The following is an 11,215-nucleotide window of genomic DNA, read 5'->3' as shown; positions in this document are numbered from 1 at the left end:
TGCCTAAATGTGAAATGTATCTAATGCAGTAATGTGTTAATTAACTATTGTAACATAAAAAATAATATAAACAAGTATACTGAAACAGCAACAAAACATTTAAAACTAGGGTCAGGTGGCAAAAAATGTATAGTTAAAAGATTTTTGCCTCTTTATTTGAAAGACAGAAATGGAAGAATTCAATTTTAGGAAATTTATTTAGAGAAAAAAAATGAAGAAAATTGATTTGCATTTTTCATATGACCAAAAACAAGATAAATATAAGGGAGTATGTGTTCTCTTACAAAGAAAAAAAGATGCCCTTTCGCACATACTTTCATAGATCTTTAAAAACTAAACACAGAAATTTATCTAAAATGGACAATAAGTTTACCTCAAAGTGTGAATATTAGGTAATAAAATAGTTTTTTAAAAATATCAAATTTATATTCCTGTTGTAATGCACATTAAAAACACATTTTTTGACATATGTGACCTAGCAAAATGACTTATTATTTCCAAATATTTAAAAAGTGTGTGCTAAGCCTCCTTGCCAGACTTCACTAAATCTTGAATTAGATGTCCACATATGGGTTTGAATGGTCAGGTGTCTACATACTTATGACCATATTTTGTATTAATTATATGTTTCACACAAATATGGGTTATAAAATGTATTTTTTTTTCTTTTTTCTTTTTTTTTTTATATAAAAAGGTATGGGTGCAGTAAGTTAACTTATACATGAACAGGTCGCTAGGCACTTGCCAGAATATTTTCCATATTACTTAGTTTAGGTTTTTGCAGGACACCAAGAAGTGTTAGATATGGTTGGTTTCATGGGGCTAGATTTTAAAGCAGGTTGGTGTGAGTCTTTTCTCTGCATGTGCAAATAAGTTATTATACAGTCAGAGCCCTGCAGCAAAAAAGAAATGAAAGCAAACAATGTTCCTGATATCTGTGTCCAACTAAGTTATTATAATGTAATTTTGAATACATACAATATGTAATATGTAAAAGCTGTACCATAAACTAGACACACTGTTGTTTTTTAGCTGCCTTACAAGTATGAGTACAGTCTTCTTTCTGATATCACTCTTCCTTCTGATGAAGCTGATATTCTGTTTACATTTTCTTTTTGCCATAATTACCTGGGCATAGACTAGTGGTCATGATTCTACATGTTCCCTGTGGTTAGCGTATAAAAAAATTAATTTATAGTGTCAGCAAATTTAAACCACAGTGAAGTCACCAGAAAAAAGTGTATCTGGCAGATTACACAAATTTCACTTGTTCAGTGTGTTTACAACCTGCATCCTTTTCCATGCTGCCTTAAGGACATTATTTACCCCTAAACATAGGCAGTACTCTTAAAACTGAAGGGAAAAGTAAAGATGTAGATCATAGTGAGTTTTAGAGACCCCAAGTGTGGTAAAAAAAAAAAAAAAAAAAAAAGGCCTGGAGCACATGTGGGAGCACTGATCTACCTTAGTACAGATATTCTCTAACCTGTATGCATGACAGAGAGCTCAGATTATTCACTTTCACTGAGTCATTGAGATTACCAACAGACAAAATGTCTAATCATTTGGGTGTCTGTGACTGTCAATCATTAGCTGTCAGCAGATGCTAAAAAGGTTTCTTCAAGAAACTGATCTGTGCTAAGACTTTACATCAGATCATATAGCAACCGTTTTGCATAACAGATCATAACATACCCGATACTCAGCAGCACAACAGCGGCAGACTGATATTATGACTGATTTGTGGCTCCTGTTTCGCTCAGAGCTGCAAATGGCAAGAGTGAGATGGTTATCATCAAGCACTGTTATGATGGAAAAACAAATGCTTTGAGGACATGGAAAGAGAACAGTTCTCTCCATAGAATATGTGCCAATTCAAATGGAAGGTTTATTTTTTGTCTGAACATGCAGAGCTACTGTCTTTGGCACATGGTTTATATTACTTTGCCAACTTCAATGAAACTTAATTGTCGTTTAGCACTTTCTTTGACAAAAGATGCCAACAGTGATAATGGATATGAATATACCGCCACTGTCAGACACGAATTACAAAAATTTGTTGTAACCTGTAGCCCATCACAAACTGTTTTCACATAATGCAAATTTCCAACTGTGTTCAAACATAAATCTATAACATGGTTTTATTATAATTCTGCTTCTTGTTCTTTGTGTTGTCTGTTACAAAAATTGGGCTCTTCCACGCCAGCCATCACCCAGAAATATGGTCTCTTACTAATGCATGCTGACATTTCATAAAAATAAATGCTTATTTCTCTTTACAGACCTTAGTAAAAAGTAAAATGCTTTATTTTACAACTCCGGTTAAGTGCTCTCCCTACCTGTGAAGTTTTTTCTGGCTCATATTATGTATTAAAATCCCAATTATTGAGCAATCCCCCAATTATTAAACACAGCTCAGAGATTCATTCTGTTTTAAATCAAATTCGAATTTTTATTTGTCACATACACAATCCTACACAGTACGATATGCAGTAAAATGCTTTTATCTTGCATAGAAACATTAGTTCAGTGAAACCAATGTCATATGATTTACTCTCAACATGCATAGGACTGTAGAATAAACTGTATGGTAATGAAGCGAGTTATATATGCTTGAAAAAATCATTAAGGCTTCCAGCATTCATTCCTTGATTTCTTTGAGCTTTCCAATGCCGTAGGGGTGGAGAATCATTGCTTAACATGATTAAATCTATAAATCTCCAACTAGACCTGCTGCATGTAAAATAGAGCACGCACGCACACATTCACACACACACACACACACACACACACACACATATGCACAGAAGATACTAGTACTTTCCTGAAAATTAAGAATACATTAATATAAATGGGTTAGAAGTAACATGACTATAATCTTTTTGTAACTAGAAGTATTTTCATAGATTTGATTATGCTGAATAATTTTAAGGATATTAAAACCTGATTTGAGTATTTATATACAGTATATAACAACAAATGATTACCTGATCCTGAGAATGAATTTTATTGTTTTATTATATATTAAATCCAATACTAAAGCATACATTTCAATTTTCTCTGTAATGCAGGTATGTACATGCCCTTGCTGGCTCATGTTATAGAAAAAGGATTTCTAAATTAGATGGAATTATTATCAGCCACTGGAGCTGGAGTATTCCATTGTTTGCCAGGTTAATAACAGATTTAGAATTACATTTTTAGAATAACAAATTATTTTCAGCTAAGTAGTGCAGCTTGGCTAAAAAATGATGTCAGTTTTGTGAACTCAAAAGTGATTGGTATTTACAGGCCCAAAGTGTGCCAAGAAAACATTATGCACATCATTACACAACTCCCAAAATCCACCAAATTCTCACCATCTTCCACCATCTTCAAATTCCTACCATCTATGTGCCTCATCAGAGATTAAGCTTAATCAAACCAGACTACATTTTCAACTGTTCAGGTTTGATGAGCTGTGCCCACTGCAGTCTCAGCCATCTGTTCTTGACTGAAAGCAGTGAAACCATCCACCTCATGGTTTGACAGTTTGTGCATTTTGAGAAGCTTTTCTGATTACTACAGTTATACCGAGTGGTTATCCACGTACTGTAGTGTTACTGTCAGCTTGAACCGCTCTTCAATGACCTCTCTATTTAACAAGGTATTTCCATCTAAAGAACTTCCATACACGGTAAACTTTAGAAACAGATGTGCGTAAAAGGAGATCAGCAGGTTTAGAAATACTCGAAACATCCCCTTTGGCACCAACAGTTATGCCACAGTTAAAAATTACTGAGACTGCTTTTTTTTATCCGATGGCCCATAGCTGAATTGTTTTCTGCTCTGCACTGCTGGCAGATGATTGGCTGATTAGATAATTGCATGAATGCATAGGCATACAGGTGTTAATAATGTGTTCAGTGAGTGAACAAAACAACTGTACAATAAGTATGTCTCACCTACTTCTATTTTGTTGGAATAAACAACCTCTGCATATACAGAGTTAACTACAGTATATCAGTATATCAATGCCTTTTTCTAAAAACTTTGCTTAGATACAAGATTTGAAGTGATGTAGTTGAGTATGAAACTGTTGATTTGATTATGTTGGGATGTCATTCAGGTCACAGGTATATGTATAGTGTTGACACCATAAACTCCAAACAGGCAGGGCTAAATCCAAGATAAAGAAATGGGCCAGCAGTGGGGCCCATAATTGAAATTAGACTCAGAAAAATAAAAGACTTGATATTGTTTAATCACATTTAATTCTAGTAAATTTTATGCTGTTTCCAATATAAGAATTTTTTAAAAATACTTTTTAGTGGCAATACCGAATTTTGCTCTGTATTGCACAACCGTAATATAGCCCAAACTGCCATGCTGCCAAAACAATACCAAACAGGGCCACACGCTGCAGTGTTATGAGTAAAACAGTTGTGTTTACTAAACTCAGATTGAGAACTCCAGGAAGAGATGATGGAAGAGGCAGGCCTTCCAGTTCTAGTGCTCTGTTGTCTGTAAATACTCGCGCACGCTCCAGACACATTAAGTGAGGAAGTTTTGAACAGCTTTAACTTTGCCATCACTCAGTTTCTATAGAGCCACAGCCCCTCCACTCACTCATGTGCTCATTGCATTATTCATATTCGTAATGTAATTTTAACTAAGATATGCCAATGTACAAGGAACAACAAAAAATTTTTTAATTCAGCACTAGATCCCCCCAAATAAACTGTAGTCAAATCACAAAAACAATCTTATTATAAATCTATAGCATAATACAGAAACACAACTAAATCTAGCAAATATAAATCTAGCAGATTCAATATGCTAGCAGATTTTAGACAAATTATGATGAATATGAAGACATTGTTTGGCAATAGAACAATCTATATTTTCCAGGAACCCCATAGCTATTATATCCATATTATACCTACAGTTCGTTTCATTAAGAAATATGTTTGTTAAAGTATGAAGTGGGAGCCTGCAGAGCTTCTGCAATAATCCCTGGTGCTTCCATGTGATGTCTAGATGCATAGAATAAAAGTCAAGCTTAGCTAAATAGTGCAAATTTGAAAAGCATAAATAAACCACAGTTTATTTAACCAAGGTGAAAGCAAGACATTTGTTCTTATATAACCTGTTCCTATATCTCAGGACATCACAGCAGTCTGACTGTGTGACATGGTTTTATAGAATATTTAGGTAAAACATTGATGGAAGATAGCAAACAGACTACTTTATTTAATTGCTCTATTTTTTTACTCTAAAATACTTGATATGCCCACATGGCAAAACAAAATCATGTTTCAAATCATGAACTTGGTTACAAGTTCATCAAGTTGGTTACAGTACAAGTTGATTGCACTTGGAATGATCAGTGTGAATTTCCCGGTAATGGCCTTAGCAATAGTGTGCACATATGTCTGATTATGTTTTCTTTCTCCTGAGGAGCATTTAGACTTCTAGTTTAATAGTTTTAAGTGTTTACCTAATAATGATTCTTAAATCTTGACTCGAATCATACATTTGACTAAAAATGTACCTGCTGTGCCTCCCTGTGGTTGAAAATGTAACATACCTGTTTTTGTGTGTGTGTGTGTGTGTGTGTGTGTAGAATATCCTCTACACTTCAAATATTGTCTTATTATATGGTGTTTAGCTACCACAAGCTACCAGCATAGCCTAATGGCATCTTGACATATATTCTATAGAGCTGTACTGGAAGGATGAACACCATTTCCTTAGCGTTTGCCGTTTGAAAGAACACGTATTTATTTCTTTATTTCATAAAGATCTGGTTACAGAATAGCATATAATTTATGTAATTTTTATTATTTCATCAAATTATTGACTCCTAATGCTTTGTCACTCCCATCAGTATGGAAATGTTTCATCAACAGGGAAGAGTCCAGAAATTGGGCAGGATCTGACTCCATACATTATCAAATGTATTTCTTAATGTTTGAAATGAGCTGTTGGTTTGGATATAATAGTAATAGGGTTCCTGGAAAAGACGGAATGTTTTCAGGTTTTCATATTCATCATAATTCACCTAAAATCATCATATCATACTATATGATTTAGTTCTGTTTATGCATCATGTTAAACTTTTAGCTTTGTAATAAGTATTTCCTTCATTTTATCCTGACTACAGTATATTCAGGAATAAATCTTATTGACTAGTATTTTTTTTAACTGCAGTCTTTGTTAAAATCACATTAGGGAATATGAGCAAGGCAGTGAGCACCTAACTGATTGGGGAGAAATGAATTTTATATGATACATAAAGAAAATAAAAGTACTACATTAAAGTAAGCTGGATTAAAACACACACACACACAAAGGCAGCATTTTAATAGAATGTACATTTGAAGCAGTTCAACTGTGTTTACATTTTGAACAGGATCAAAAGCTACCGGTGCCTCATAAGTTGAAGTGTAAGTGGGCCTAAAGTAAACTTTGTGAGGAGACGGCAGGAGAATAGGACTGTTAAGATTCACTGAACTGTGACTTAGGCATGCACAGTCTGGAATTTCCATGGCAACATGTAGCATGCTTTACATAAATTCAATCAAATTAGCTCTTTTAGTCATTATGTTGAGACCAGGAACAATGTCTCCAGGGAACAGACTAAGTAAGCTGCACTTTTGTTGTTGTATTTGCTCTTTATATGCTCTAACTCACATCTCACTTGACATGCAACCCTCATCTCTCCTGTAGCATTTGCTCCAATGCCATTCACTATGCAGGTATCCAGCAAATGCCTGCATAACAAACTATACTCTAAGGGGAATAGGCCTCAGAATCCATAGACCTGGGACACCACTGTCTATTTCCTTCTTCTTTCTTTTATAATTTTTTGTTGTTGTTGCAATTCTCAATTTAGTCAATTCTAATTCAGTCAATTAGCCAAGAAATGTCTAAAGGTCCACTTAATTATTGCCTGAAAAATTCCTGCAAGACCTAAATGTGATCAGACCTAAATACTATTAAAATAAATACAAATGATTTAATAGTTCTTTTAATGCTGTAATTGGTATATTGTATTTACATTAATAAAACGTAATAAAAGAAAATGCAAATATTTACTATTTCATGGAAACATACACCTTGGAGGCTTCACTATAGATACCGACATCCATCTATAGCTGCATATACATACAGCTTTTGTGTTAATGCTTTGTTCCTTTTTTAGCCTCTAAAAATCATATGCAACGAAAATTCTGAAAGAAAATGCATCAATCGTCTTTTTTCCCCACGTCTTTAGTCATGGGCGTCGCTAGGCCATTTTGAGGGGGGCTTTACCCCCTAACATTTCTACTCAGTCCTCCTAAAATTCTGCGATTCTCCATAAACTCTACACAGATTGGTTATCGCCTCAGTCCCCTTTAAATTTCATATGAAAACGGCGGCAGACTTCAGCTCCTCCCCGTCTTTCAGCACGTTCTTCAATCCGCAGGATCAGAGGACAAGTGTGTGTGTGTGTGTGTGTGTGTGTGTGTGAGAGAGAGAGAGAGAGAGAGAGAGAGATCAGGAAGACTCATATTTGGCTTGTTCAGTACTCAAATGTTATACACATCTATGCAATACAGTGGAATGCTGCAATAAGTTTACCATCCTACCCTGTTAGTCAAACGTTTATTTTTATTTTATTTATTTATTTTTATTTTTTATACCCTCATTGGGTAAGTCCCCCTTAAATAAAAATCCTAGAATCGCCCCTGTCTTTAGTATTATTCTTTATTGATCTCAAAAAAAAATTGACACCAAAAGCTACACCGTTTCATGAATACTTAGTCCACAAGGTGGCAGGACAATACTAACGACGGTAACTAGACATACCACAGAAGAACTCGACATCCACACCAACCAATCAGATCTCAGGTTGCCTTTTAAAACCGGCAAACTTGAAGTCAAAACATATCTGTTTGTAGCTTATAACGAAAACAAACTATTTAAGAAAGAAGTCGTCATATAACTAGTTGCTTGGTAAGTTGTTGTCTATTTGTCACATAATAATCAAGATTTGGTGGACGAAAAACGAAATGAATTGGTTGTTGAGTTTGTAGCAATCAGTAGCTAACCAGTCAGCTGGGAGAGTTTATTTACATAGATGCTAATATTTGGGGCTAATGCTAGCTAATAACCTTCCGTTTCTCGGGATTTGTTAAGTTTAATCATATTCTTTACTGTATGAATATAACTGCAAAATATGTTTCCCAGTTTTAAGGAGTATTTTTTTTACGATGAGGAACCGCATCCTCCGTGTCATTCAATTCAGAAAACTTGTCGCCGGACGTGTTCAAAACAGTCTGAAATGAATTGGCTTATACAGAAGATGTTAAGAAGACTATTTGTGCCGTCAAACGAAAAGTCTCTAAACATTAAGTGTATTTTATTGATTGAAGACAGACCCTTATTTACAGCATCGTTATGTGTCTAAGAAAATCTTGCAGTATTTATGTAGAAATGTTCCGCATTAGATGACAGAAGCTGCTCCTGGAGTAACCCTTGTCCTGCACATGTGACTGTTTTCCCTGCTCAAACACACCCAATTTAACCCGGGAGAAGGTGAAGGTGACTCGGGTGTGTTGGAGAAGGGAAAACACTCAAATATACATGATTGTGGCTATTTCACAACCCAGACTGGTAACCTGCTTGTTAAACTGTTCAAATGTTTTTTTCTGGGCTAGAGCGTCAGAGGCCATGGATGCTATGGTTTACCTTGATCAAGAAAATGGCACACTCGCTGCTCCATCCATAAAAGCACGCCAGAGGCTTCAGTCTGCCCCTGGTAAGCTGGAGCAATTTCACACTAACTTGACTTTAATGGAATATGCTTTTGGGCAAGGTTGGTTTATTACACAATGGTCTGCATAATCCTTTTGTTTGTAGAGCGTCTACTAAAAACTCCACTGAAGACCTGGCTTGGAGCGCCTATGCATTCAGGCCGCAAAGCTTTAGGAACAGTTAATAAAATTGTATCCACACCAGCAACCTCTCATAAAGGTGATGGGCTGAATAAGCCCCTTGCAGCCCAGGTTGGTTATTACAATATCATTTCCTTAGAATTTTATTTATTCCTGAGATATTAACTTTTTTGTGTTTGTTGTTTATTTGTAATAGCAATGCAAAGTGGCTTCTCAGCCGGTTGGTGAGGACTATCCAGAGATTGAGAAGTGCTTCCCATATGACCCGAGTGGTAGGTCTTTTTTTGGAATTGAAATTTAAACAATTCAAGAAAGTCACAAGCATGAATGACACCAAAGAGGTGTTTTTTTTTTTTTTTTAAAACCTACATACACTAGCAGCCCTCTAGTATTGCTCTCTAAATGCTGCTTCTGTTTCTGCAAGTTCAGCCTAAAAGCATCTGATTATTTGACTAATATTTCTTCCATCTGACATCCAGATGTTTCTTGGATGTTGAATATATAATGTTCTCTTGGATCCTGTGAGTTCTCAATGATTTCATTTGCTGGTGATTCACCAGATTGTTAATATTCTGTAAATGACTTCAAAAACAAGATTGAACACGTCAGGTCTTGGTTACAACATTTTTGTAAATTTACTCAAAGTATGTAAATTTTAGAATATTAAAAATAGGTGGTAAATTGTGTACAAAAAGATGTCTTGCAACACAAGCAAAGCTGATCTCTTTAAAATAAGTTAGCTTAATAACTGTTATAACTTTATAACTATAATAAGAGTTACAGAATGTGTATGAATCATGAGCAGTGCCAGGAGCTTGAAACTAGACTCTGTGCTGTGAGGGCCAAGATTATTCTATATTGCCATAATTTTTGGGACACCCCTCCAAATCATTGAATTCAGGTGTTTTACAGGGCTTGAGCTTTGCCCTGGCCCCTTAGTTCTAGTGAAAGGAACTTTTTAATGCTTCAGCTTACCAAGACAATTTCATGCTCTGAACTTTGTGGGAACAGTTTGGGGATGACCCCTTCCTGTTCCAACATGACTACGCACCAGTGCACAAAGCAAGGTCCATAAAGACATGAATGAACAAGTTTGTTGTGGAGGAACTTCAGAGTCCTGACCTCAACCCGATAGAACACCTTTGGGATGAATTAGAGCAGAGACTGTGGGCCAGGCCTTCAGGTCCACATCAGTGCCTGGAATGGTCAAAAATTCCCATAAACATGCTCCTAAACATTGTGGAAAACCTTCCCAGAAGAGTTGAAGCTGTTATAGCTGCAAAGGGCAGGCTAACTCCATATTAAATTCATGTGCATGCAGATGTCCCAGTTTTGGAATGGCTTGCAGTCTCCACTCTTTCATCCCAAAGGTATTCTATCTGGTTGAGGTCAGGACTCCACAACAAACTCGCTCATCCATGTCTTTATGGACCTTGCTTTGTGCACTGGTGTGCAGTCATGTTGGAACAGGAAGGGGTCATCCCTAAACTGTTTCCATAAAGTTGGGAGCATGAAATTGTCCAAAATATCTTGGTATGCTGAAGCATTAAGTTTTTCACTGGAACTAATGGGCTGAGCCCAACCACTGAATTCAATGATTTGGAGAGGTGTCCCAAAGCTTTTGGCAATATAAATGTATGTCTGCAAACTCTCATGACTGACTGTATTAAACCATCTACAGACTTTGAAGTGTACTGTGTCCCAGAAGAAGTCTGCCTCAGCCGGTTTTCATTGGCTGGTTTGGGAAAACAGCAGTGGCCTCCAAATGTGCTTGAAGAGGATTTTGCTATGATTGAACCATGCTTGCCACTCTCTCCTCTCAAGATGCCTTCAGGTATCATAACCTGCTAAAAGACCTGCTTTTCTGAATAACTTCATATTTGTGAAAATCATATGCGAACTAAAGGTTTCTTTATATAGAGCACTGCAGAGATGACCTGGAAGCATTCCTAGAAACCATCAGTGAGCTGACTGTGTGTTTGCCACCAGAGTGTGACTCATGATGCTAAATATTACTATTCATACTTGTATTTTAACTTTTGTAATAAAGATTTTTCTCTTTTTCTCCCAAATACATTGACTTTCAGGTATCTTTTGTCTTTTCTAACTCAAATGCATCAGATTAAGGTCACTGAGCAGAGTACATGGTAAAAGAAACCCTATTTTAATTGGTTACCTACACTGGATATGAAAACACTACTGTTAATGTCAGGCTTTTGATTTTAAAAAATCATGTCTACTTTTTCCATAGTCAGTGTGTTTTAAATATCCAATTCTTATCATTGTGGTGGGTT

At 35.9% G+C, this 11,215-nt stretch overlaps 1 protein-coding gene across 1 annotated transcript; it reads left to right on the top strand.

Moving 5' to 3' along the window:
- Positions 1 to 7,844: 7,844 nt before the first annotated feature.
- On the top strand, positions 7,845 to 11,197 carry pttg1 (PTTG1 regulator of sister chromatid separation, securin). The gene is made up of 6 exons (XM_058397674.1): positions 7,845 to 7,980; positions 8,685 to 8,785; positions 8,887 to 9,032; positions 9,118 to 9,193; positions 10,603 to 10,755; positions 10,842 to 11,197. The coding sequence occupies exons 2-6, from the start codon at positions 8,698 to 8,700 to the stop codon at positions 10,922 to 10,924; spliced, it is 546 nt and encodes a 181-aa protein (XP_058253657.1). The 5' UTR covers positions 7,845 to 7,980; positions 8,685 to 8,697; the 3' UTR covers positions 10,925 to 11,197.
- The last annotated feature ends 18 nt before the right edge of the window (positions 11,198 to 11,215 follow it).

This window comes from Hemibagrus wyckioides, linkage group LG08, assembly GCF_019097595.1.
Source record: "Hemibagrus wyckioides isolate EC202008001 linkage group LG08, SWU_Hwy_1.0, whole genome shotgun sequence".
In the NCBI taxonomy this organism is placed as follows: Eukaryota; Metazoa; Chordata; class Actinopteri; order Siluriformes; family Bagridae; genus Hemibagrus; species Hemibagrus wyckioides.
Note: the sequence above shows the minus strand (reverse complement) of the source record. Positions and strands in the feature narration are given on the sequence as shown.